At 45.7% G+C, this 24309-nt stretch overlaps 5 protein-coding genes and 2 long non-coding RNA genes across 9 annotated transcripts; 1 reads left to right on the top strand and 6 right to left on the bottom strand.

Annotated features, from left to right (window-relative positions):
- Positions 1-129: 129 nt before the first annotated feature.
- On the bottom strand, positions 130-2356 carry LOC136183700 (uncharacterized). Of its 2 annotated transcripts, XR_010669222.1 has the most exons (12): positions 2280-2356; positions 2171-2222; positions 2039-2101; positions 1742-1970; positions 1574-1690; positions 1368-1514; positions 1176-1312; positions 947-1121; positions 564-887; positions 372-513; positions 262-312; positions 130-213 (listed from the first exon to the last, which is right to left on the bottom strand). It is a non-coding gene; the product is annotated as an uncharacterized lncRNA (long non-coding RNA). The 2 variants fall into 2 exon arrangements; XR_010669220.1 differs by having other exon boundaries at positions 130-312.
- Positions 2357-2599: 243 nt separating this feature from the next.
- Positions 2600-3788, bottom strand: LOC136190651 (uncharacterized). Its single transcript, XM_065978881.1, has 4 exons — positions 3545-3788; positions 3432-3482; positions 3228-3377; positions 2600-3168 (listed from the first exon to the last, which is right to left on the bottom strand). The coding sequence occupies exons 1-4, from the start codon at positions 3719-3721 to the stop codon at positions 2734-2736; spliced, it is 813 nt and encodes a 270-aa protein (XP_065834953.1). The 5' UTR covers positions 3722-3788; the 3' UTR covers positions 2600-2733.
- A 600-nt stretch (positions 3789-4388) lies between these two features.
- On the bottom strand, positions 4389-6598 carry LOC136190636 (uncharacterized). 2 transcript variants are annotated; one of them, XM_065978861.1, is made up of 7 exons: positions 6517-6598; positions 6408-6459; positions 6215-6334; positions 5367-6155; positions 5258-5308; positions 5061-5210; positions 4389-5000 (listed from the first exon to the last, which is right to left on the bottom strand). In XM_065978861.1, the coding sequence occupies exons 4-7, from the start codon at positions 5541-5543 to the stop codon at positions 4563-4565; spliced, it is 816 nt and encodes a 271-aa protein (XP_065834933.1). In that variant the 5' UTR covers positions 5544-6155; positions 6215-6334; positions 6408-6459; positions 6517-6598; the 3' UTR covers positions 4389-4562. The 2 variants fall into 2 exon arrangements, with proteins under 2 accessions (XP_065834933.1, XP_065834942.1); XM_065978870.1 differs by having other exon boundaries at positions 6403-6459; positions 6517-6585.
- Positions 6599-9598: 3000 nt separating this feature from the next.
- Positions 9599-10762, top strand: LOC136185385 (uncharacterized). Its single transcript, XR_010669516.1, has 3 exons — positions 9599-9689; positions 9996-10432; positions 10498-10762. It is a non-coding gene; the product is annotated as an uncharacterized lncRNA (long non-coding RNA).
- A 649-nt stretch (positions 10763-11411) lies between these two features.
- On the bottom strand, positions 11412-12606 carry LOC136188847 (uncharacterized). The gene is made up of 4 exons (XM_065976646.1): positions 12363-12606; positions 12254-12304; positions 12049-12198; positions 11412-11989 (listed from the first exon to the last, which is right to left on the bottom strand). The coding sequence occupies exons 1-4, from the start codon at positions 12537-12539 to the stop codon at positions 11873-11875; spliced, it is 495 nt and encodes a 164-aa protein (XP_065832718.1). The 5' UTR covers positions 12540-12606; the 3' UTR covers positions 11412-11872.
- A 1971-nt stretch (positions 12607-14577) lies between these two features.
- Positions 14578-15745, bottom strand: LOC136184208 (uncharacterized). The gene is made up of 4 exons (XM_065971070.1): positions 15503-15745; positions 15394-15444; positions 15197-15346; positions 14578-15136 (listed from the first exon to the last, which is right to left on the bottom strand). Exons 1-4 carry the CDS (start codon positions 15740-15742, stop codon positions 14702-14704), a joined length of 876 nt encoding a protein of 291 aa, XP_065827142.1. The 5' UTR covers positions 15743-15745; the 3' UTR covers positions 14578-14701.
- Positions 15746-19452: 3707 nt separating this feature from the next.
- LOC136183865 (arylsulfatase K-like) lies at positions 19453-21069 on the bottom strand. The gene has a single exon (XM_065970709.1). It carries the CDS (start codon positions 21029-21031, stop codon positions 19490-19492), a length of 1542 nt encoding a protein of 513 aa, XP_065826781.1. The 5' UTR covers positions 21032-21069; the 3' UTR covers positions 19453-19489.
- Positions 21070-24309: the final 3240 nt, after the last annotated feature.

The raw sequence follows: 24309 nt of genomic DNA, 5'->3' as shown, positions 1-24309 counted from the left end.
CCCACTCAGACTTTTGTAGTCCTTTAGAGGTCCACATTCTACTTATACTTCAAACTACACACGTGGTTCCTTATTTCCGCGTAAGAACGCAGTTATTGGCGAAAAATTATTTTTAATTTTTACATCCGGGACTTCTTCATTTAAATAAAAATTTCTCAAAAAGACAATCATACTGCTTTAGTTTCGGAGCGTCGCAATTCGAACTGCAGTGTGCTAGACTCTGAGTAAGAGCCTGGCCACATCAGACTCACTGCCTGGTACGTCGTACTGATTTTGATATAACGGATTGACTTCAATACTAGCTCCAATGCCCTAAGATCAAATTATAAGGGTTCAGTTCTCAATTCCAGAAAGTAACACTGACAACGTACTCACGAAGCCAACGCCGGTGTACATGTAATATAAAACTCGACGCGACACCGAGTGAAAATATCCGTTGCAGGTAAAACAGTCTGGCATGGACATCAAAAACAAACCAAGAGTAGTAGCTTCCTTCGACGTGTAAGTAGTGACCTACAAACGATCCTTACGAACCTACGACGACAACTGACAACATTTTGTACCTTGACTATCGCCACGCGTTGGGTCCTGTGGTGTAACCGCTAGGCGTGCTTCCCGACCCAATCACCCAAGCCAGTCGTTTGCCCAGGAACAGTAGCCTCTTTCGAAATCACACGAAGCGGTGTGATTGAAGAGAAAATCAGTCGAGGCTGGTCACGATGCGCTGAAGAGTCTTTTTTCTACCTGGCGAGAAATCGCCGCTCAGCGTACAGATATCCTCCGCCTCGTCGCTAGAGTCGCCGCAATCGTTAAAATCGTCGCACGTCCACAGAGTCGAAATACGCCGCACCTAAACCGCCACGACTGACAGCTTGCGTTCGCAGGCCCTTCAGAAGAGAAAAAATAAAAAACGATTTTCAACGCAAGGAAGAAACGACGCTATCACCGAAACAATCGTTCGAAAAGGACACGTCGTCAACGGCCACCATTCCCTGACGAGACAAACCAGCCGATGCGACGAACTGAATTCGAAATTGCGAGTCCACGAATGATCGGCGCTGATGCTGACCGATTTGCTAAAGAGTTGCTCTACGCTGCTTCGACCCATGCATAAGATTCACCTATGAAACACGACTCGAGAAGAGCGGAGACGGTCGTTTCTTGTCGCATTCTACCGTCAGCGAAGCGGGTGCGCTGCGCTAGTGTCGCCCAATAGGGTGTACCAGAAGCGAAAGGAACAGTTGCGCGAAGGCGAGATAGAGCTGAAGACTGGCTTGGGGTCCAGGACCCAATTGCAAATAAGCATACTGACCTTTTAGCAGAGAAAACGCGTCGAAAACGACTGAGTAATCATCCTCTTTTCTCACCAGATGGCTGTCCAGTCGTATGGTCGTTTAGAGGAGTGCTGAACGACAACGCCGAGCCGCTGCCAATGAGCCACGAAAGAGGATAGGAGCTATTCACTGTCCATCCGCAACTGCCACTTTCAAACGAGCACGTCCTGAAGTTAGGAGCTAAAAATGGACGGTGGTGACCGGTACCGGTAAATCAAGAACAAAAGATTTCAACTTACAACAGATGGATTCGTCTGATCGGTCGCCGTAATCGTTCCCAAAATTGCATACGCGGTCGTTGTTGACGCATAAGTCGTTGAGGCAAGGAAATAGACCAGGACACTTTTCCTGGGAATCTGAAAGACGAAAACTTAGGGAGAGAGACTAAAGAATCCGAGCATTTTTACCTGGCTGGCAATTGTTGATAGTGATGTCATCTATCCCTATGCCCAAAGCGTTTTTGTCGTCTCCAAACGATGCCGAAAAGACAATTCGGAACAAATCCTGGCGACCAATACGAATCGTTTGCTGAACCCACGTGCCCTTGGGTCCGCCACGAGACGACCAGGCGGTAATTAAAGGGATGGAACTGGCTCTTGAGGCCCGATTGAGACTCCTCAACGTAGACGTAGCGTCCTAAAACAAAGACATGTACCAGTATGATATATTTTTGCGCGTGACAGAGGAAAAGAGGGACTATTTACCTGATCCACTGGTAATCAGAAGTAATTCCCGCTTCCCAGTTGGATTCGTCTGATCGGTCGCCGCTTGATTTGGAAGAATAGAGCGAACACGAGTAAGTGATGACGTACGGTGACTTTGGGGCTCCAACTTACAATTCTTGGTCTTGGAAGAGATCATCGGCGTTTTTTCCAGAGTGACGGTGTCCTGAAGGCGTTGAGGGTTAGGAAACAACGCTGAAATGGCAAAACGACATCAGCGCACCGGAATCGTTAGTGGACGAACGGTGAAAGCTATCCGCTTTCTCCGCAAACATCGACAAAACGCCATCCCTTCTGACGACATACGGGATTTGTTCTAGTTCAGTATCTAAATGAATCCGTACAGTTTGTTGTACCTTCGACGCTTCGTACACGAATCCCTCGCTCCATTTCTTGCTCGGAAGAGCCAGGCGAGGAAAGCATTCCGTGTAGAGCAGACAAGAAGTGATTTATTTATTCATCTGACGTCATGCAAGGTATTTCGTGAGTTCATGAGTTTTCAAATGAACTTCTTATTTCCAATCATAGAATAATTTTGTAAGATACTGAGGTTATAAAAACATGCACGTCGACAAATAATCTATAATCAATAGCTAAACAGAAATTGATACACACGACGATTTCCTGCTACATTACAACCGAAAAGAGACAAAGGAAACGACATTGAATTGAAGCATTTATTTGTTCGAGTACAAAGCCAGCTCGAACAGATGAAATTGAAACGTTTCGGGCGTGTCATTTCTGCACACTTTGAAGTGAAGACCTCGACTCGGCTTCAATTTTTGACTGTACTCATATGTGAATGAAGTTGTGCTAACGTACGTAATTCCTGACGTAGAATTAGGATGAATTTCAAGGCGAATGTTCCAGTTATTTGTAGATGATTGTGGTAAAGTGATAGCGCTAAGAACTGTGCCGCTACATTTGCTAACTGAATCAACGCCGAAGGAAATATAAGCATGGTTTGGATTTCCGTACAAAAAACCCACGCAGTAATTTCCGTCGCAGATTTGAAGAATCGGATCACAGTCGGTCGGAACCGAAAAGAAAAAGCCAATCTGAATGGAGTAGGCTTGATCGTCATTTAGAACTCCAGCTTCAATCAATTTGACCTTCGACACAGTATAGCATCAAAATGCCAGTGTATCGCATGAGTAAATTAGCTACTTACTCTAAACAACACACCTCTATACGTTGATCCACTACCAAATTCGATATTTTGCGCAGACACCGAAGATGGTGTCTGCGTAAAATTCGCGTGAGTTTGTAGCCAAAGAGGAGACATGTAGCGATAGAGCAGCAGCGCCGAACTCGAAACGCTCTGTTGTGCCTCGATCATAGGAAAACAAAGTAAGAGTGAATCTTCGATGTTTACCTGGCTCGGAGTTGATGCGGAAACGGCGGATGTTGGAGGAGGAGCGTCCGTCTGAACGTGCAGGGACTTAATTAAACTTCCTTCAGTCGTATCAAACGACGGTAATAACTCACCGATTCTCCGTTGCTGGATGCGTCTTTTTGAAGTTGAATGTAGTCGTCAAGTGGAAGACACACAGTGGGCCCCGATGACGGAACAACTAAAACGGAATTGCCTCCTGTACACTCATCTGATGCAGATCCAAGCCAGGAACTTGAAACAATGACCACCAGCAAAAAGGACGACGTCATTTTCTGACTTCTGCCCGTAGAAGCCGAAAGAGCGCGATGTCAGAGAAGTGGCGAATACCAGCATTTATATAGGGCTCGTGGCTGCCACGAGGGACGATATCCGCGGCACCCGGATGTATCCTTAGCTTCCTCTTTCGAGGAAATATCGCTTTCGCTCCGTCACGCGCTAGTGGGAAGTCGAGCCTTATCGTCGCGAAGGCAGACATATTGTTTTGGGAGAATAGAACGCACACGAGTGAGTGATGACGTACGGAAGGTAACTTTGGGGCTCCACCTTACAATTCTTCGTCTTGGAAGAGATCATCAGCGTTTTTTCCAGAATGACGGTGTCCTGAAGGCGTTGAGGGTTAGGAAACAACGCTGAAATGGCAAAACGACATCAGCGCATCGGAATCGGAATCGCTAGTGGACGAACGGTGAAAGCTATCCGCTTTCTCCGACAAAACGCCATCCCTTCTGACGACATGAGGGATTTGTTCTAAATGAATCCGTACAGTTTGTTGTACCTTCGACGCTTCGTCCCTCACTCCATTTCTTGAGTTTGATTGCTCTAGTAGACTAATGAGTACTGGAGGAGCCAGGCGAGGAAAGCATTCCGTGTAGAGCAGACAAGGAGTGATTTATTTTATTCATCTGACATCATGCAAGACTTCATGAGTGTTTCAAGTGAACTTCTTATTTCCAATCATAGAATAATTTCGTAAGATACTGAGGTTGTAAAAACATGCACGTCGACAAATAATCAATAATCAATGTCTAAACAGAAATTGATACACCACGATGATTTCCTGCTACAGTAGTGCCGAAAAGAGACAAAGAAAAGGACATTGAATTGAAGCGTTTATTTGTTCGAATTCACAGCCAGCTCGAACAGATGAAATTGAAACGTTCCGTCTGCGCTGGCTCTGCACACTTTGAAGTGAAGACCTTGACTCGGCTTCAATTTTTGACTGTACTCGTGTGTCGATGAAACTGTGCTAACGTACGTAATTCCTGACGTAGAATTCGGATGAATTTCAAGACGAATGTTCCAGTTAGTTGTAGATGATTGTGGTGCAGTGACAGAGCTACCACTATATGAGTTGCCACATGTGCTAACTGAATCAATGCCGTAGGAAGCACGAGCTTGGTTTGGATCTCGGTACCAAAAACCCGCGCAGTAATTGCCGTCGCAGATTTGAAGACGCGGATCACTGTCGCCCGGAAACGTAAAGAAAAAGCCAATCTGAATGGAGTAGGCTTGATCGTCATTTAGAATTCCAGCTTCAATCAATTTCACCTTTGACACACTTACAGTATCAAAATGCCTGTCTATCGCATGTATAAATTAGCTACTTACTTTAAACAATACACCTCCAATCGTTGACCCAGTACCAAATTCAATATTTTGCGCCGACACCGAAGATGGTGTCTCCGTAAAAGTCGCGTGAGTTTGTAGCCAAAGAGGAAACATGTAGCGATAGAGTAGCAGCGCCGAACTCGAAACGCTCTGTCGTGTGTCAATCATAGAAAATGTCGATCATAGGAAATGTTTACCTGGCTCGGAGTTGATGCGGAAACGGCGGATGTTGGAGGAGGAGCGTCCGTCTGAACGTGCATGGACTTAAACTTCCTTTAGTCGTATCAAACGACGGTAATAACTCACCGATTCTCCATCGCTGGATGCGTCTTTTTGAAGTTGAATGTAGTCGTCAAGTGGAAGACACACAGTGGGCCCCGATGACGGAACAACTAAAACGGAATTGCCTCCTGTACACTCATCTGATGCAGATCCAAGCCAGGAACTTGAAACAATGACCACAAGCAAAAAGGACGACGTCATTTTCTGACTTCTGTCCGTAGAGGTGACAAGACCAGGATGTCAGAGAAGTGGCGAAATCAAACATTTATATAGGGCTCGTGGTTGCTACGAGAGACGATATCCGCTCCCGGGTGTCCTTAGCTACTGTAAGCTTCGTTTTTGTACATCTTAAGGCTCGTGGTTGCTACGAGAGACAATGTCGGCACCCGGACGTCCTTAGAGGAAAAGAGGATTTTTTCTACAGTAGGTGGGACGATATCATAAGATGATGCGAATTATTTTTGCGATCTCGAACTGAAGCTGAGTCTCTATAAAGCGAGAGGGAGTCTTCTGGGGAGAGAGAGGAGAGGGAGAAGACAGAATTTCTATTCTGATCAATGACATGGCGGATATTATTTTTGGATTTGTGACGCTGCGTGTTCTATTAGGAGCAATAGGTTTTCTACACTACTAAAGTCTGGCACAAGCCGGAAGTGGGCGTGATTTCTTTTCTCACTGGCTTTGAATGAGACGATTCTGTCAAGCCAGAATTAAAGCTAAACCGCCTCTAAGAAGCGAGAGAGAGTCTGCTGGAGAGTCAGGAGAGCGAAAAGATTCTTAGGAATGGAACTGGCTCAACGTAGACGTAGCGTCCTAAAACAAAGATATACGATATATTGAGCGCGTGACAGAGGAAAAGAGGGACTATTTACCTGATCCACTGGTAATCAAAAGTAATTCCCGCTCCCAGTTGGACGATGGTGACCGGTACAAGCAAATCAAGAACAACAGATTACAACTTACAACTGTTGTTTTCGTCTGATCGGTAGCCGCTTGATTTGGAAGAATAGAGCGAACACGAGTGAGCGATGACGTACGGAAAGTGACTTTGGGGCTCCACCTTACAATTCTTGGTCTTGGAAGAGATCATTGGCGTTTTTTCCAGCGTGACGGTGTCCTGAAGGCGTTGAGGGTTAGGAAACAACGCGGAAATGGCAAATAGACATCAGCGCACCGGAATCGTTAGAGGACGAACGGTGAAAGCCATCCGCTTTCTCCGCAAACATCGACAAACGCGATTCTTTCTGATCACATACGGGATTTTTTTCTAATAAATTCGTTGTACCATAGATAGAAAATAGTGATGGTTGTACCTTCGACGCTTCGTACACGAATTCTTCGCTCCATTTCTTGCTCTAGTAGACACTAGAGTACTGGGAGAACGATGAAAGCATTCCGTGTAGAGCAGACAAGAGGTGATTTATTTCATCTGACATCATGCAAGGTATTTCGTGAGTGTTTCAAATAAACTTCTTATTTCCAATAATAGAATATTTTCGTAAGATACTGAGGCTATGAAAAACATTCACGTCGACAATCAATAATCAATAGCTAAACAGAAATTGATACACCACGGCGATTTCTTGCTACAGTAGTACCGAAAAGAGACAGGGAAAACGACATTGAATTGAAGCGTTTATTCGTTCAAATACACAGCCAGCTCGAACAGATGAAATTTATGCGTTTCGCCTGAGTTCTGTCTGCACACTTTGAAGTGAAGACCTTGACTGGGCTTCAATTTTTGACTGTACACGGATGTCAGTGAAGTTGTGCTAACGAACGTAATTCCTGACGTAGAATTCGGATGAATTTCAAGACGAATGTTCCAGTTAGTAGTAGATGATTGTGGTAATGTGATAGAGCTACTAACTGTGCCGCTACATCTGCTAACTGAATCAATGCCGCCATAAGCACGAGCTTCGTTTTGATCAATGTACCAAAAGCCCACGCAGTAATTGCCGTCGCAGATTTGAAGACGCGGATCACTGTCTGCACCCGGATGCGTAAAGAAATACCCAATCTGAATGGAAAAGGCTTGATCGTCATTTAGAACTCCAGCTTCAATCAATGAGACCTTTGGCACACGTATAGTATCAAAATGCCTGTCTATCGCATGTGTAAATTAGCTACTCACTCTAAACAAGACACCGTGGTCCGTTGGTCCACTACCAAATTCGATATTTTGCGCGGACACCGAAGATGGTGTCTCCGTAAAATTGGCGTGAGTTTGGAGCCAAAGAGGAGACATGTAGCGATAGAGTAGCAGCGCCGAACTCGAAACTCTCTGTCGTGTGTCAATCATAGAAAATGTCGATCATAGGAAATGTTTACCTGGCTCGGAGTTGATGCGGAAACGGCGGATGTTGGAGGAGGAGCGTCCGTCTGAACGTGCATGGACTTAAACTTCCTTTAGTCGTATCAAACGACGGTAATAACCCACCGATTCTCCGTCGCTGGATGCGTCTTTTTGAAGTCGAATGTAGTCGTCAAGTGGAAGACACACAGTGGGCCCTGATGACGGAACAGATAAAACGGAATTGCCTCCTGTACACTCATCTGATGCAGATCCAAGCCAGGAACTTGAAACAATGACCACCAGCAAAAAGGACGACGTCATTTTCTGACTTCTGTCCGTAGAAGCCACAGGACCAGGAATGTTACAGAAGTGGCGAAATCAAACATTTATATAGGGCTCGTGGCTGCTGTACACTGTACGAGAGTCGATATCCGCTCCCGGGTGTCCTTAGCTCCTCTCAGTTATAGTATGAAGGGCACGTTTGTTGTACATCTGCATCTCTTTGTGTCTACGAAATTCTTCGTCTCACTTTTGACCTAAAGAAGGCGGCAAGGCCACAGCGAATATTGAGATACTAAAAACATACATACGTATGAAAATCGTGGTCACCTGTACCGTTCTCCGAAATTACTTCCGCGTGAAAGAAGCCCAGTAATAGAAAAAGCAAACGAATTTGCACATCTTAATTGCCTTTTCTCAACGCTTAATTCAATTAGTTCGCTATGTACATCGGACACACTATGACTATGCATGGCTTAGGAAACGCGCCAGAATTAGGTGAAGAGGCAGCTACGCACCTGTATGGCACTAATACAACTTGCGGTCAAAAATAGTAAACGAATGAATGAATGAATGAATGAATGAATGAATAAATGCCGTTGTGTCGTGCCAATTTTGTTTTACATGCATGTGTATGCACAGAATGAGCCAGGTGTGCCTAGCATGATCCCGTCAATTCCTCTTCACCTTCGTTGATCTGATCACGGATACTAGTATCTAGTATCTAGTATCCGTGATCTGATGGATGACTAATACTTTTGGATTTTTGACGCTGCGTGTGCTCTTAGGGGCAATAGGTTTGCTACACTACTAAGGTCTGGCACAAGCCGGAAGTGGGCGGGATTTCTTTTCTCATTTCTTTGGATGAGACGATCCTGTCAAGGCAGAATTGAAGCTAAACCACCTCTACGAAGCGAGAGGAAGTCTGCTGGAGAGTAAGGAGAGCGAGACGATTCAATTTTTCGAGTCTGAGTTATGTCCACTGATAAAAATCGTCTCCATCTACTCTCGCTCAATGTCACGGTAAACACACCTACGTCACGAAGTTGGAATGCACGACGAATTACATGGAAGTAAACTAAATAGAAGTAAACTTGAAACGCCTCTTGTTTCGAGTGATCGCTACTGGTGTTCTGCCGCGATATGGGCAGGTTCCTTTACGCGAGGGTGGTCTCACTTTCATTACGCTCCGCGCAACGGCCATGCATGGGTAGCATAACATTCGCCGCAGTTGCTTTCTTCTTCTTCTCCTTTGTTTTTGAAGAAGTCAATTGCAATGCAGACTCTCGATAGTGATCGCCCACACATATGGAAATGCATGGGACGTTTCCGTCCGGCTGCAATGACGTCGTCGTTTACTGCGTCTTTCGGCCAAGGCTTAGATACTTGGTAGTGAGGCCCGCGGAAGAAAACACAAGCGTCATTTAAAGGGAAATCGATGCGGATCAAGAGGGCTACTGTGTCAAAAGAAACGCGTGGAAAGAAAGAAGAGGAAGCTTGTACCTCGAGTCTTATCTGTACGCCTAATAAGTCGATCTGTTACGCTTTCCGCACGTTGAGTTCATTCTAGAAATGCCCCTTCATGCTCTTTGAGCGTCGAAACTTTGGCTCTGGTCCAATCTACGACAGAAACGTAATTCTATACAGGCTAAACATGCACACAACTGATGGCATAGCAACGAAAACGCGCGATGTTTTGCTTAGAAATCTCGGCCCTAGCGGCTGCAATATGTCACCGTCGCAGAAAGCCGCTCCTCCTCCACCCAATTCCTGTAAGTCAGGCACAACCTATATAGCCTTAGGGTTAGAACGTTGTGGTTTCACTTGCACGTCGAAGCCAAAGATGCGCGCGCCCGTTCTGAAATGTAGTCTGCTTGCAAATTGGAATTCAGGAAAGACCACCCACGTATAATAATATTATATGCTTTGCAGGTTTCAGAATCCACGGGATTTTCGTACGGTATTTGCCGATTTATCTCTAGTGCATGTACGCTAACTGAGCAGATCATTGCACCGGATAATTTCGAATGAATTATTGGCCAAATGACTAATAACGCCAACGTCACTGTTTTTCCTAGTTGTGCCGCAAACGTCACGGCGAATCAAATCAAAACAGAAGCGAAGAGTCGTATCTGACGACTGTAGCGTCCCTCATTCTTAACGCTGCAAGTGCGATACCCATCTGAGAAATCAATTGCGATGCCACTAGGAACGTCATCGGGTTCCGTCTTCAAACACCGAGCAATACTGCACTGCATGTACTTAGGGTGGTCGCGCTGAAGCCTAACTTACTATATAAGCGCATTGCATTGGTTGACATTCTTGTGGTGTATAGGCTCTAAAGGAATGCCAACCATCCTCTGTGTGGAGGAACAGAGTGGGAATTCGCTATCTCACAAGAGGATTGGCGTATCACACCGTCCACCCTGTCGTATTAACATCCTCCAAAGACTGCGCGGCGTTCTACGGTAATGCAGGCGGCGGGCGCTAACCGGAACGCACACTCGCATGACAAGTAATCATATCAGCGTTTGTCCTTTACGAAATCTTTTCGCTGATTGTTGAAATTTGCTCCCCAAGTTACCGAAGCAGAGCAAGAATTCGAAGTACAAGTTACGCCTCTCAATTCATTACGCTTCTCAGGCGAATCGTTTACTATTGATCTACTCTATGACGGCGAGGTCATCTAGCTTGCACGTTAATGTTCAGAACGCTGTCACATATGGTGTAAGTAAATACGTTCTTCCATTTGTTGTTGTACCCAGCAAGAGTATATACAAAATTCGTGAACAGTTTTTTTAGTCTAACCGTAGGGTTAAAAAATAAACAGCTAGTGTGCGACAGTCTATAAGGAGATATGCTGCACGCCGGTAAATTTCGTTGCACTAAGTAGACATCAGAGTAATGGAATAGAAGAGCGGTGAAAGCGATTTATATGGCTGAACGGGGACAATGTAGGCTAGGGGGACAGAATAAAAGGGTTCTTAGCTTGTAGGGTAGAAGGATCGTTTTGGAAGAATAGGTGCGATAGAGCGCACCCGAGTGAATGATGACGTAAGGAATGTGACTTTGACCCTAAGACTCTTGGTCTTGGAAGAGATCTTCGGCGTTTTTCCAGAGTGACGGCGTCCTCAAAGCGTTGAGGGATAGGAAACAGCGCAGAAATGGCAAAAAGACACCAGTGCACTGGAATCGCTAGTGGACGAACGGTGAAAGCGATCCGCGTTCTCCGCAAACATCGACAAACGCCATTCTCTCTGACGACATACGGGAGTTGTTCTAAATGAATCCGTCGAGATTGTTGTACCTTCGACGCTTCGTACACTTATCCCTCGCTCCAATTCTCGCTCTAGTAGACATTAGAGTACTGGAAGAGCTAGGCATCCGTATGGGGCAGGCAAACCCTAATACGGGGAGCTGATGCCTCACCCCCATTCATCTGCCATCAAGGTATTGATGAGTTTTTCAAATAAACTTCTTATTTCAATCATAGAATAATTTCGTAAGATACTGAGGCTATAAAAACATGCACGTCGACTAATAATCAATAGCTAAACAGAAATTCGTACACCATGACGATTTCTTCCTTCATTAGTATCGAAAAGGAAGGGAGAAAACGCCATTGAATTGAAGAGTTTATTTGTTAGAATACACAGCCAGCTGGAACAGATGAAATTGAAATGTTTCGCCTGTGTTGCCTCTGCACACTTTGAAGTGAAGACCTCGACTCGGCTTCAATTTTTGACTGAACTCATATGTCAATGAAGTTGTGCTAACGTACGTAATTCCTGAGGTAGAATTCGGATGAATTTCAAGGCGAATGTTCCAGTTAGTTGTAGATGATTGTGGTAAAGTAACAGGGCTACTACTAACTGTGCTGCTACATGTGCTAACTGAATCAATTCCGGCGTGAGCATAAACATGGTTTGGATCTTGGTAAAGAAAACCAACGCAGTTATTGCCGTCGCAGATTTGAAGACGCGGATGACTGTCGCCTGGAAACGTAAAGAAAGCCAATCTGAATGGAGTAGGCTCGATCGTCATTTAGAATTCCAGCTTCAATCAATTTGACCTTTGACACAGCATAGTATCAAAATGCCAATCTATCGCATGTGTAAATTAGCTACTTACTTTAAACAATACACCGTGGTCCGTTGGTCCACTACCAAATTCGATATTTTGCGCGGACACCGAAGACGGCGTCTCCGTAAAATTGGCGTGAGTTTGTAGCCAAAGAGGAGACATGTAGCGATAGAGTAGTAGCGCCGAACTCGAAACGCTCTGTCGTGTGTGTCGATCATAGGAAAAGAGTGAATCTTCTAATGTGGATGTTTACCTGGCTCGGAGCTGATGCGGAAACGGCAGATGTTGGAGGAGGAGCGTCCGTCTGAACGTGCATGGACTTAGACTTCCTTTTGTCGTATCAAACGACGGTAATAACTCACCGATTCTCCTTCGCTGGATGCGTCTTTTTGAAGTCGAATGTAGTCGTCAATTGGAAGACACACAGTGGGCCCCGATGACGGAACAGATAAAACGGAATTGCCTCCTGTACACTCAGCTGATGCAGATCCAAGCGAGGAACTTGAAACAATGACCACCAGCAAAAAGGACGACGTCATTTTCTGACTTCTGCCCGTAGAAGCCGATAGAGCGCGATGTGAGAGAAGTGGCGGGCACTGACATTTATATAGGGTTCGTGGTTGCTACGAGAGACGTCATCAGCTCCCGGATGTCCTTAGCCCTTCGTCAGTTAGTCAGTTACAGTATGAAGGCCACGTTTGCCGTATATCTTCATCTATTCGTATGTACAAAATTCTTTGTCTTACTTTTGACCTGAAGAAGGCGGCAAAGCCCCAGCGATTAGTGGGATACTAAGAACATACATACGTACTGTATGAAAATCGTTGTCTCCTGTACTGTTCTCCGAAATTACTTCCGCGTGAAAGAAGCCAAGTGGTATAAAATGAAACGAATATGCACATCTTTATCCAACGCCTAATGCAATTAGTTCGCTATGTACATAGGACCATGATAGGACTCATCATAACTATGCAATGCTTAGGAAACGTACCAGAATTAGTTGAAGAGGCAGCTGGGCACCTGTATCGCGCTAATAACACTCGCGGTCAAATATAGTAAAGAAATGAATGAATAACTGAATGAATAAACGCCGTTGTGTCGTTCCAATTTTGTCCTACATGCATGTATACGCACGGAATGAGCCAGGTGTGTCTAATAATATATGATCCGCCGCGCTCTAGCTCCACCCATTGGAACCTCCCTTGGCTGTACAGTACCTTTTTCCACACTTCGTACATCAATCCCTTTTTACATTCGTTGATCTCATCGATGACTATTACTTTTGGATTTGTGACGCTGCGTGTGGCAATAGGATTGCTACACATAATAAGGTCTGCACAAGCCGGAAGTGGGCGGGATTTCTTTTTCTCATGGTCTTTGGATGAGACGATCCTGTCAAGCCAGAATTGAAGCTAAATCATCTCTACGAAGCGAGAGAGAGTCTGCTAGAGAGCGTGAAAATTCAATTTCTTGAGTCCTGAGTATTTCCAAGTGGCTTCAGATCGAATGGCGGTTGTGGAACGGAATAAAAAGGAGTTTCGCGGTGTAGGATTATTTTGGAAGATTAGAACAAACCCTAGGCTCGTATCCAGCCTGTTATCCAGGCTCACGTAGTAAGAGCCGCCCGGATAACAGGCTGGATACGAGCCTAAACAAACCCGGGCAAATGGGAACGTAGGCAAGGTGACTTTGGAGATTCACGTTCGAACGAAAGGCGAGCAAACGCGCGTACGGTCTCGTCACGACACGCGCTTGCGAAACGGAAACAGAAGACGCGCGCGCGTTCATAGACGAGTCGCTAACTAATAGATTACTGAAAAAAGCATGCAACTACGCAACTATCATGCAAAAAAAGGACTTTGTCATACGTTCCACGCCTCGTACGTCGATCCCTAGCCCCATTTCTTAATTTTAATCGCTTAAGTAGACATCAGAGTACTGGAATAGTTCGTAGAAGAGCGGTCAAAGCGATTTATAAGGCTGAATTAACGGGGACAATGGAGGCTGGGGGGACAGAATAAAAGGGTTCTTGTAGGGTAGAAGGATCGTTTTGGAAGAATAGGTGCGATAGAGCGCACCCGAGTGAATGATGACGTAGGGAATGTGACTTTGACCTTAAGACTCTTGGTCTTGGAAGATATCTTCGGCGTTTTTTCGAGAGTGACGGCGTTGAGGGATAGGAAACAGCGCAGAAATGGCAAAAAGACATCAGTGCACTGGAATCGCTAGTGGACGAACGGTGAAAGCGATCCGCGTTCTCCGCAAACATCGACAAACGCCATTCCTTCTGACGACATACGGGATTTGTTCTAAATGAATCCGTCGAGATTGTTGTACCTTCGACGCTTCGTACACTAATCCCTCGCTCCATTTCCTGAGTTCAATCGCTCTAGTAGACATTAGAGTACTGGAAGAGATAGGCGAGGATCGATGAAAGCATCCGTAAAGAGCAGGAAAACCCTATAATAGTACGGGGAGCTGATGCCTCATTCATCTGCCTTCAAGGTATTTCATGACTTGACGAGTTTTTCAAATAAACTTCTTATTTTCAATCACAGAATAAATTCGCAAGATACTGAGGCTATAAAACCATGCACGTCGACTAATAATCAATAGCTAAACAGAAATTCGTACACCATGGCGATTTCCTCCTTCATTAATATCCAAAAGGAACGGGAAAAACGGCATTGAATTGAAGCCTTTATTTGTTTGAATACATAGCAAGCTCGAACAGATGAAATTGATACGTTTCGCCTATGTTGTTTCTGCACGCTTTGAAGTGAAGACCTTGACTCGGCTTCAATGTTTGACTGTACTCATGTGTCAATGACTTTGTGCTAACGTACGTAATTCCTGACGTAGAATTCGGATGAATTTCAAGGCGAATGTTCCAGTTAGTTGTTGATTGCGGTGCATTGATAGAGCTACTACTACGTTCGCTGCTACATGTGCTAACTGAATCAATGCCGAAGGAAGTATAAGCAAAGTTTGGATCAAGATACCAAAAACCCGCGCAGTAATTGCCGTCGCAGATTTGAAGACGCGGATCACTGTTGCCGGGATCCGCTAAGAAAAAGCCAATCTGAATGGAGTAGGCTTGATCGTCATTTAGAACTCCAGCTTCAATCAATTTCACCTTTGACACACGTATAGTATCAAAATGCCTGTCTATCGCATGTATAAATTAGCTACTTACTTTAAACAATACACTGTAGGTCGTTGATCCAGTACCAAATTCGATATCTTGTGCTGACACCGAAGATGGTGTCTCCGTAAAATTGGCGTGAGTTTGTAGCCAAAGAGGAGACATGTAGCGATAGAGTAGCAGCGCCGAACTCGAAACGCTCTGTCGTGTGTCAATCATAGAAAATGTTGATCATAGGAAATGTTTACCTGGCTCGGAGTTGATGCGGAAACGGCGGATGTTGGAGGAGGAGCGTCCGTCTGATCGTGCATGGACTTAAACTTCTTTTAGTCGTATCAAACGACGGTAATAACTCACCGATTCTCCGTCGTTGGATGCGTCTTTTTGAAGTTGAACGTAGTCGTCAAGTGGAAGACACACAGTGGGCCCCGATGACGGAACAGATAAAACGGAATTGCCTCCTGTACACTCAGCTGATGCAGATCCAAGCGAGGAACTTGAAACAATGACCACCAGCAAAAAGGACGACGTCATTTCTGACTTCTGCCCGTAGAAGCCGATAGAGCGCGATGTGAGGGAAGTGGCGGGCACTGGCATTTATATAGGGTTCGTGGTTGCTACGAGGGACGTCATCAGCTCCCGGATGTCCTTAGCCCTTCGTCAGTTAGTCAGTTACAGTATGAAGGCCACGTTTGCCGTATATCTTCATCTATTCGTATGTACAAAATTCTTTGTCTTACTTTTGACCTGAAGAAGGCGGCAAGGCCCCAGCGAGTAGTGGGATACTAAGAACATACATATATGAAAATCGTGGACTCCTGTACCGTTCTCCGAAATTACTTCCGCGTGAAAGAAGCCAATTAATAGATAAAACAAACGAATCTGCACATCTTTATCGCCTTTTCTCAACGCTTAATTCAATTAGTTCGCTATGTACATAGGACTCGCTATAACTATGCAATGCTTAGGAAACGTACCAGAACTAGTCGCGCTAATAAAACTCGCGGTCAAAAATAGTAGAGGAATGAATGAATCACTGAATGAATAAACGCCGTTGTGTCGTGCCAATTTTGTTCTACGTGCATGAATATGCACAGAATGAGCCAGGTGTTAATTAATAGGATCCGGCGCGCTCTAGCTACACCCGTTGGAACCTCTCTTGGCTGTAACTTTTTTCCACGCTTCGTACATTAATCCCCTTTTACATTCGTTGATCTCATCAATGACTATTGCTTTTGGATTTGTGAGGCTGCGTGTGGCAATAGGTATACAGTATAAGGTCTACACAAGCCGGAAGTGGGCGGGATTTCTTTACTCTTTGTCTTTGGATGAGACGATCCGTCAAGCCAGAATTGAAGCTCTACGAAACGAGAGGGAGTATGCTACAGAGAAAAATTAATTTCTTGAGTCCTGACTATTTCCAAGTTGCTTCAGTTTGAATGGCGGTTGTGTAACGGAATAAAAAGAATTTCTGCGGTGTAGGATTATTATTAGAACAAACCCGAGCAAATGAGAACGTAGGCAAGGTGACTTTGGGGATTCACGTTCGAACGAAAAGCGAGCAAACGCACGTACGGTCTCGTCACGACACGCGCTCGCGAAACGGCAACAGAAGACGCGCGCGCGTTCATAGACGAGTCTCTAACTAGATTACCTGAAAAAACGCATGCAACTACCGTATTTACTCTAATAAAAGCCGCGGCGTCAATACGTTTCGGGATTGCATTTCAAAACCAAAGTCTATTCTTTCACGGTCTTAATTAAGCGCTTTAGCGAGGGTCTGTAGGAAAGTTGTTCATAGAGCGGCGTTTATTAGAAGGCGGCTTTTATTAGAGTAAATACGGTACGCAACTATCGTGCACTAAACATGTAAAAAAATAATATTTTCTTCTCTTATTCTTGAGATATTTCTTGATTTTGCCTGCAATATTGCTTCAGTAGAAAGAAATGATACAATGATTGAAATCGTTTACCTTTTCAATTGACGTTGCATCTCAAATTTGAACTCCTAATTAATCATTCTCTAAAAAAAGAAAAAAAAGGAAATTATTAAATAAACAATAAAATGAAAACCTGCGAAATAAATATAAAAGTTGAAACCTGCAAATAAAAACGTGTAGAAAAATAAAAACTTGTAAAAAACCCTGTGGAAAAAATAAATCCTGTAAATAAAAAACCTGTGAAAAAACACTGTGGAAAAATAATTAACACTGTAAATAAAGACCTGTAGAAAAAATAAAAACCTGTAGAAAATAAAAACCTACCAAGAGTACCCTAAATAAGAAAAGCAGGCACGTGATAAAACCTAGATTACCTTATAAATACATTGACCTGAAATATTCCTATATGCTAATCAACCTAGATTACCTGATAAATCCATTGTAAAATGGTCTAAAGCACGTGGCGGCTGCTAGCTAAGCACGTGATGAGGAAAGGAGCTACAAGCCTACTACAAAAACCGTCCTACCCTACTAGCAGCCGCCAACTAAACCCTAATGCAAAGGGAGAGGACCCGTGCAAACTAACGTAGTCGCCATGGCGATGATGCAAACCAAGCACGGATCGGGGAAGGGAGATATTGCCATTTTTTACGCCAATGCGACTGTCGTCCCGCTACACCCCCTTCAACGTACACAATTGGGCTCCATGTGCTGCAATAACCACCAGCTCTCACTCGTGAACCCCAACCCGCCCTCCATTTGATCAGACCTAGGGTTACACTGCTGGAAATTTTCTATGCTCACGAGCGAGGGCAGTGGCTTTGCAGACATTTCGCGCCGCGTACGTCATATGAAGCCCGCTCCCTAAGTGCACGCCTACACCACACGGGGCCCCAATGGGGGAACCTGGTCGTCGCGCTGGCCACGTGGCATTCTTGTTCTTTCTTTCGTCGTCGAACTTCGCCACGCTAGAGAAAAAGGAAGAAGGAAATGAAATGAAACGAAATGCGAGTGCACGCGATGAGGATCGCCTAGATGCGAGTGGATACGCGAGGTGTGACGTCCGTTTCACGTCGCCGCGCGTCGCAATCAAAACGTAGTTGGAGAGTAGATACAGCCACGCGCGGATTGCTTCGACGTTCTACGTCGCTTTACGCGTGGAGACGGACGCGAAAACGCGACGATGAACGGGAAACGTACGATTTATAGTGCGCTTGGTATTCCTACGTAAAAGCACCTATCCCGCGCGCAGTCTAGCGACCGAATGCCCTCTCTACCCGGATCGCGCGCCTCTACCGCCGGGCGAACGCGCGCGCGCGTCACATTTCCCGCCCGTTACGAATATCAACCGCGTCTAACGGTGTGCGTTAGACTTCACTTAGCAATTGGCGCCTACGTGCTGGGCTGCATGCGCGCCTCGCAGCAGGGCGAAGTCGATTTCAAGTCGTCGAGACGAGCGTGCGGCGACCTGGGGCTCCGTTGAAGTTCCTTCAGTGTGTGCAGAGAAGACAAAGAGACACTTCTCTCAGAGTAACCCGGATACTGACACCTCGGCGACCAAGGAAAACCGCCCAAGTAATTAATGAGAAGGACGCGTGTGCTCACGTTAGAAACTAGCAGATTATATAGAGTTCATATCACGTGTTAGATTTACTTATGATTCTTTTTTCACTGATGCCTTCCTTACATGTAATCGGCTGTCTCGTTTCCGTGAGATGCCCACAAGTACGCCCAGTCCCTAGGCCCCTTTCCTATTGCATTCACTAAGTTTTCCATCGACTGTGCGAAAATCGTCGCGCGCTTAAAGACGTACGGGACTTGACTCGTCGCCCATATCAACGTGTCACGTGTTAAATTTTATTGACTTTTTCCGATCGTGAGAAAAGTTTCTTCGACGAAGCAACTAACGTAGCAAGTTGAACGTATAAGAAGGACCGCGTTTAGCAAGTTTTCAGAAAATCGGGGCTCCAATGGGGAGAAGCCGTCATTTCGAAGCATAACTTCATTCAATTCGCTCCAATGTCACTCAGGTGAGTACGAACAAAGACTGCAAAGCGATGTGGCTAGTAAGAGTGAAGCGAAACCCTTTGGGGAAGCTCGTCGCGGTAGTAGAGTCGACCTTCTGCCCTTCGCTGTCTTCCCACCGAAGAAAGACGTCGATCCCCTCCCTTAGCTCTGTCTTCAAAGCAAAATACTACTGCAAAGAAGCCGTCAGTGACGCATAAGCATCGAGTTGAGCCTAGAATCCATGAAATAGAAGAGATATTCGAATCGAAGCTTCGCCGCGTCCCTGTATCCAATCTCGTGGCTACATTTTAGAGACATTCAAAGAAAGAAGCCTTAGAAAATAGATCAGAAATGCCCACACTTTTCTTCCTCATAAAAAACGTCTATAATTATTTAATCAATTTTTTGTTCTGTTTATCCATAGGGCCATTTTCTCCAAATCCTCTTCATTCCCAAACGCTTCAGTTCGCGAATTGGAGTAAACCGTCATACCAAGCGTCTTAACCCAGTCACTCTTATGCCCTTGAAACCACATATTGAAACGAACCTTGTCCTGCTCCTTGCACTCCTTATCCACAGCCTGAGCATCTACAACGCTTCTCATCAGCTTCTCCATCTCCGTCGCAACGTCAGGCGCTCTCACGGCAACATCGTCAATCTCCTCCGGATCCGTAGCCAAATTAAAAAGCTGCGCTTTATAGTTCTCATACGGCGACGTCGTTCCAAACGCGATATACTTATAGTTTCCCTTCCGAATCATAAAATGCCCCGTATTGGCCATATTCGAGTGATACTCACCAAAAACGAAATCAGGTCGCGTTGACGACGTCATCCGGCTCCGATTGTCAAATAAAAACGTTGATAACGAATTCCCGTCGAGTTTGACATCCTTCGAAACGTCGAGTCTCGCCCACTCCATCATAGTCGGATACAGATCGAGATTTGACGTCACGTTGGCGACCACGTGTCCCTTCTTCACGCCCGGTCCGCTGACGACGAGCGGCACGCGATTATTCGCCTCGTACATGCTATTCTTCCACGTCTGCATGTGCTCCATATTTCCCTCGCCGTGATCGGACGTGAAGACGACGTACGTGTCGTCGCGTCGTCCGATCGCGTCGAGCGTCGCGACGACGCGACCGAGATAGTGATCCGTTTGCGCGCACATGGCGTAATAGGAGCGTCGCACTTTCAATATGTCGGCTTTCGTAAACGCTTTCATGTCTTCGTAGTGAAGCGCTTTCGACGCCGCTTCGTATTGATCGGCGGGATGCATTTTCTCGTAGGGTAGCCACGTGGGTACGGTGACCGCCGATTCGTTGACCATCGCCAGCCACGTGTCGTTTGTGAAATAGGGCGGATGGGGTATATTGATGCCGCAGTAGAGAAAAAACGGCCGCGTCGACGCGCTCGCGTTCGCGCGCAACCACTCGACGCATTTATCGATCGTTCGAGCGTCCGTTTCGAACGGCTCCTTTACCTTGTCGTTGACGATGTCGCGCGGGTCCTCCTTTTCCGGATGGGTTATGTTCGCCGCTCGAGTCCACGCCGATAGACCGGCGGGCGTCGTTCCCGCTCCGCCGCCGTGAAATCCGCCGCCGATGCCGCCGCCGACGTCGATCTTTCCGTAGAGGCGAACGTCGTAGTCGACCTTTTCGAATTGATAGTCGAACGTTTGCCAATGGGAATTGTTTCCCTGGTTGACGCAGTGCGCCGGGTCGGTCGGGCTCCAGTCGACGCAGAGGCCTTGGGCGTTGTTCCACGTTTTGAGTCGATGGACGTAGCGTCCGGCGAACATTGCCGAGCGACTCGGCACGCACTGGGGGCTCGGGCAGTAGTTGTTGATGAAATTGACGCCCGACGCGGCGAGCGCGTCGATGTTGGGCGTCGCGACGGCGCGCGAGACGGGTGACGTGGGGTCGATGACTCGACCGTCCATCGAATCGCAGATGACGAAGACGACGTTAGGTTTCGTCGTCGCGGGGATTGTCGGATGGGCGTACGAGATAAGGAGAAGTAGGGAAGCGAAGTAACGATTCATGAAGTAGGTGTACTCTCCAAGTTCACGTGCTCCGTCGCGTGAGGAATGAGCACAACGAATCTCAAGTCTATCGTCTATTGGTACGGAGATCAAACGTGACGTGAGTTTCTCTAATATATCCTCCACTGTCGAGAGAGAAGAGCCACAGTCCTAATTCCGTAGCTAGTGACTATTGATGCTTATCAGAATATTGAGGAAATTGCAATCACAAATGTAGATGCTATTTAGCAACATTGCCAAAAATTCTGCTTAAGTATTAGTCGTTATGCATGCACAGCAGCTTGTCAGAAAAAAACAGTGCTCACACTTTTGTGCATCATTTACAACTGCAGCTTTTCAAAAACTTTTTCAGGGCATTGACGTAGGTTTGACAATTGTACCAGCAAAAGTTGTACCTCCTTTTAGGATACTGAGGATAGTTGGCATTGAAATTGTCTACTTCCTCCACCGTGCAGTAACTCGTTCCTGACGTATCCAATCTCAACCAGGAAGAAGCTTTTCTATACTGACTCCATGATTCCTCATTCTTTCGCGGACGACTTGTCGTCGTGAAGTCGTAAAGGTTTCTTCTGTAATAAATCGCCGCGTGTCTAATGCCGTAGCCCGCGCTGCAGATTCGTTTGCTCCGTTCTTTTGCGACTTCCGAGTCGTCGGTAGCTTCGGCAGAGATTTCTCTCCGACGGCGTGACTCCCAAGACAAAAGGCTTTTTGTGCTTACTGTCCACGTATCCTTGGACTTGGTGCGCCCTAGAGACGATTGAGTTGGCGCGTTTGTAGACTACATAAAGTAGTTACTTACTTGTAGGAGGCCTACTCCGACGGATCAGCCATCCTGAAACATCTGGGGGAGCAAAAGAAAGGAAGAGAAACAGGGCAACGAAGATGATGGAGACTTTCATAGCGCAGTCAGCGCGGTGCAAACTCGAAACTGTCTGAAGAGAAGAGATCGAGACTGAGTCTTGAGCGTGCTGTTAGATTGTTTATATAGAACCGGCCTACCGTTTCTTTTGCTTTTCGTTCCGTTTTCTATTCTTGTTGGTGGCACCATAGATGCTTAGGGTTTCGACCAGATCGAGCGAGGTGACGTCTATTAGAAACGCACTGTGGCAGTATAAGCAACCTGGCATTGATGCGCTTGAATAGATATGGAAGGGCAACAAAAGAAACGACTTCTTTCCGCCGTGCATTGTGAATGCACATGTGCATTGTGAATACGAATCGATTACGAACCTTGCGAGCGGTTCTTCTTGATTGACACTGGTCCTACTACTTTTTGGTTTCATGATGTACTCACCTGGGCTACATTCAAGCAAATCAAACAAAGTGACCTTTCAAAACGCCACTTTTTTTCCCAAAAGAGGCCCTGATCTTTCCAAAAACTTTCTAAATCTAATTTGCATAATATGATTATATCGGCTGCTTAGACGAGGAAACTAGTTGTCTTGTTTGAAAAAGCCGTAAATCGAATCCCTGTAAGATATTTATATTTTGAACACATACATGCTGACCTCCTGACTCGTTCCTACTCACTCACTCTACAGAGCTACATATTAGATACCACAAAGAAATGACCATCACACTGAACAAAAAAGGGTTCTGATACACGCCAGCAGAGTGAGCGGCATTGCGTTGAAGCGTCTAGTCGCTCGAATATATGGCAAATTCGAACAGATGAAACTGATGCACATTGGTAGGACCAGCTCTGCACACTTTCACATAAAGACCTTGACTTGGCTTCAATTTTCCATTGAAACCAATTGTCGTTGAACTTGTACCAACGTATACTATTCCGGACGTAATATTAGGATGAATTTCAAATCTAGCTTTCCAATTAGTAGTCGCTGAAGGGGAAGAAACCCTGACCACACTGCCGCCGAATGTGCAAGCCCCAGCTGAAATAGTGCCTTCGTAAGAGGTAGCGCTGCCACGATTCCAGTAGAAACCAGCGCAACTACTACTGTCACAGATATAAAACGTCACTGCCGGATCGCTGCCAGACGCTGGCCCAAAGAAGTAACCAAGTTGAAGCGAGTAGATATTATTATCATCTAAAACTCCAGCTTCAATCAATTCGACCTTTGACAGAGAAACGCCCCGAAGCCCTGTTTAGCTGACGTATACCAAACCGGCGTAGGCTTACTTCAAACAACAGGCCGTAAATAACAGATCCAGGTCCACTGAATTCGATCGTTTGTGCGGACACCGAAGTCGGTGTCTCCACAAACGTAGCGTGAGTGTGGAGCCAAGAAGGAGACATGTAACGATACAGTAGCAGAGCGTTACTTGAAACGCTCTATGACGGCATGTTATTACAGCTGCAAGGGAGACAATGACGTACCTGACTCGGAGTTGATGACACTGGGGGTGCACCTGTCTGCCAAGCGACGGTGAAATAATCATACGGTCGGATTAGAGAAACAAAACGCGATCCTAACTTACTGCGTCTCCGTCACCGGCTAAGTTTCGGAGTTGAATGTAGTCGTCGAATGGGATACACACAGTGGGCCCCGATGACGGTACAAGTAGTAAAGTGGAATTTGTGCACTCGTCTGATGTAGAGCCCAGCCAGAAACTTGAAGCAACGATCAGTAGCAACAGAAACGTGAAGCGCGCGGGGATCATTGTTCAAGGACGGAACGTGTCAAAGAAGTAGGAGTCGGAGAGAAAAGAAGTTCAGCACAGGAAGCGGATATTAGAGCACTGGTCCCCGGAATTAGATGAATGTGCAGTTGGTCACGCGATCGATGCCCAGGGTTTCACCCACATCTTATAAATATTTAAATACCTTTGCATTCGTAGATGCAATCCGAAATGATATCCCAGTGATTTTGCCTACGAGAGACGAGACAAGTCTCAAAAGTGTGCATGTTCCAACAAAGCACGGAGGTCATTTTTGTTTAAACATTCGTCAGTCTCAAATGAGCCTAGTCTAGCTCTATGGCTGCAGGTGTTGTGATTGTCTTTCACCAGGATGCGAGGCGTTCGACGGCGGTAGAGTGATTAAGTTAGCTTACCGATAACGATTCGCCGAACCGTATTCTTGTTCAATTTCAATTGATTACTGCGCAATGAACAAAATGGACGATTTCTACGTTGGCTAGTAGGTTCTGCGTTGCAAAGCATTCACACTGAACAAACAGCAGTATATGCACTTCTAAACATGATTTCAGAGCGAG

Source organism: Oscarella lobularis, chromosome 1 (genome assembly GCF_947507565.1).
Source record: "Oscarella lobularis chromosome 1, ooOscLobu1.1, whole genome shotgun sequence".
In the NCBI taxonomy this organism is placed as follows: domain Eukaryota; kingdom Metazoa; phylum Porifera; class Homoscleromorpha; order Homosclerophorida; family Oscarellidae; genus Oscarella; species Oscarella lobularis.
The sequence above is the reverse complement of the archived record's forward strand: the minus strand, read 5'-3'. Positions and strand labels throughout refer to the sequence as shown.

Coding starts and splice junctions, on each gene's coding strand:
- LOC136190636 (XM_065978861.1), bottom strand. CDS start 5,543: ATGACGTCGTCCTTTTTGCTTGTGGTCATTGTTTCAAGTTCCTGGCTT. Junction 5,211..5,257: donor CCGCATCAACTCCGAGCCAG/GTAAACATTTCC, acceptor GACACACGACAG/AGCGTTTCGAGTTCGGCGCT. Junction 5,001..5,060: donor TTGGAGGTGTATTGTTTAAA/GTAAGTAGCTAA, acceptor AGTGTGTCAAAG/GTGAAATTGATTGAAGCTGG.
- LOC136184208 (XM_065971070.1), bottom strand. CDS start 15,742: ATGCCAGTGCCCGCCACTTCCCTCACATCGCGCTCTATCGGCTTCTAC. Junction 15,445..15,502: donor CATCCAACGACGGAGAATCG/GTGAGTTATTAC, acceptor ATGCACGATCAG/ACGGACGCTCCTCCTCCAAC. Junction 15,137..15,196: donor CCTACAGTGTATTGTTTAAA/GTAAGTAGCTAA, acceptor CGTGTGTCAAAG/GTGAAATTGATTGAAGCTGG.
- LOC136183865 (XM_065970709.1), bottom strand. CDS start 21,031: ATGGACGGTCGAGTCATCGACCCCACGTCACCCGTCTCGCGCGCCGTC.
- LOC136188847 (XM_065976646.1), bottom strand. CDS start 12,539: ATGACGTCGTCCTTTTTGCTGGTGGTCATTGTTTCAAGTTCCTCGCTT. Junction 12,305..12,362: donor CATCCAGCGAAGGAGAATCG/GTGAGTTATTAC, acceptor ATGCACGTTCAG/ACGGACGCTCCTCCTCCAAC. Junction 11,990..12,048: donor ACCACGGTGTATTGTTTAAA/GTAAGTAGCTAA, acceptor GCTGTGTCAAAG/GTCAAATTGATTGAAGCTGG.
- LOC136190651 (XM_065978881.1), bottom strand. CDS start 3,721: ATGACGTCGTCCTTTTTGCTGGTGGTCATTGTTTCAAGTTCCTGGCTT. Junction 3,378..3,431: donor CCGCATCAACTCCGAGCCAG/GTAAACATCGAA, acceptor GAGGCACAACAG/AGCGTTTCGAGTTCGGCGCT. Junction 3,169..3,227: donor ATAGAGGTGTGTTGTTTAGA/GTAAGTAGCTAA, acceptor ACTGTGTCGAAG/GTCAAATTGATTGAAGCTGG.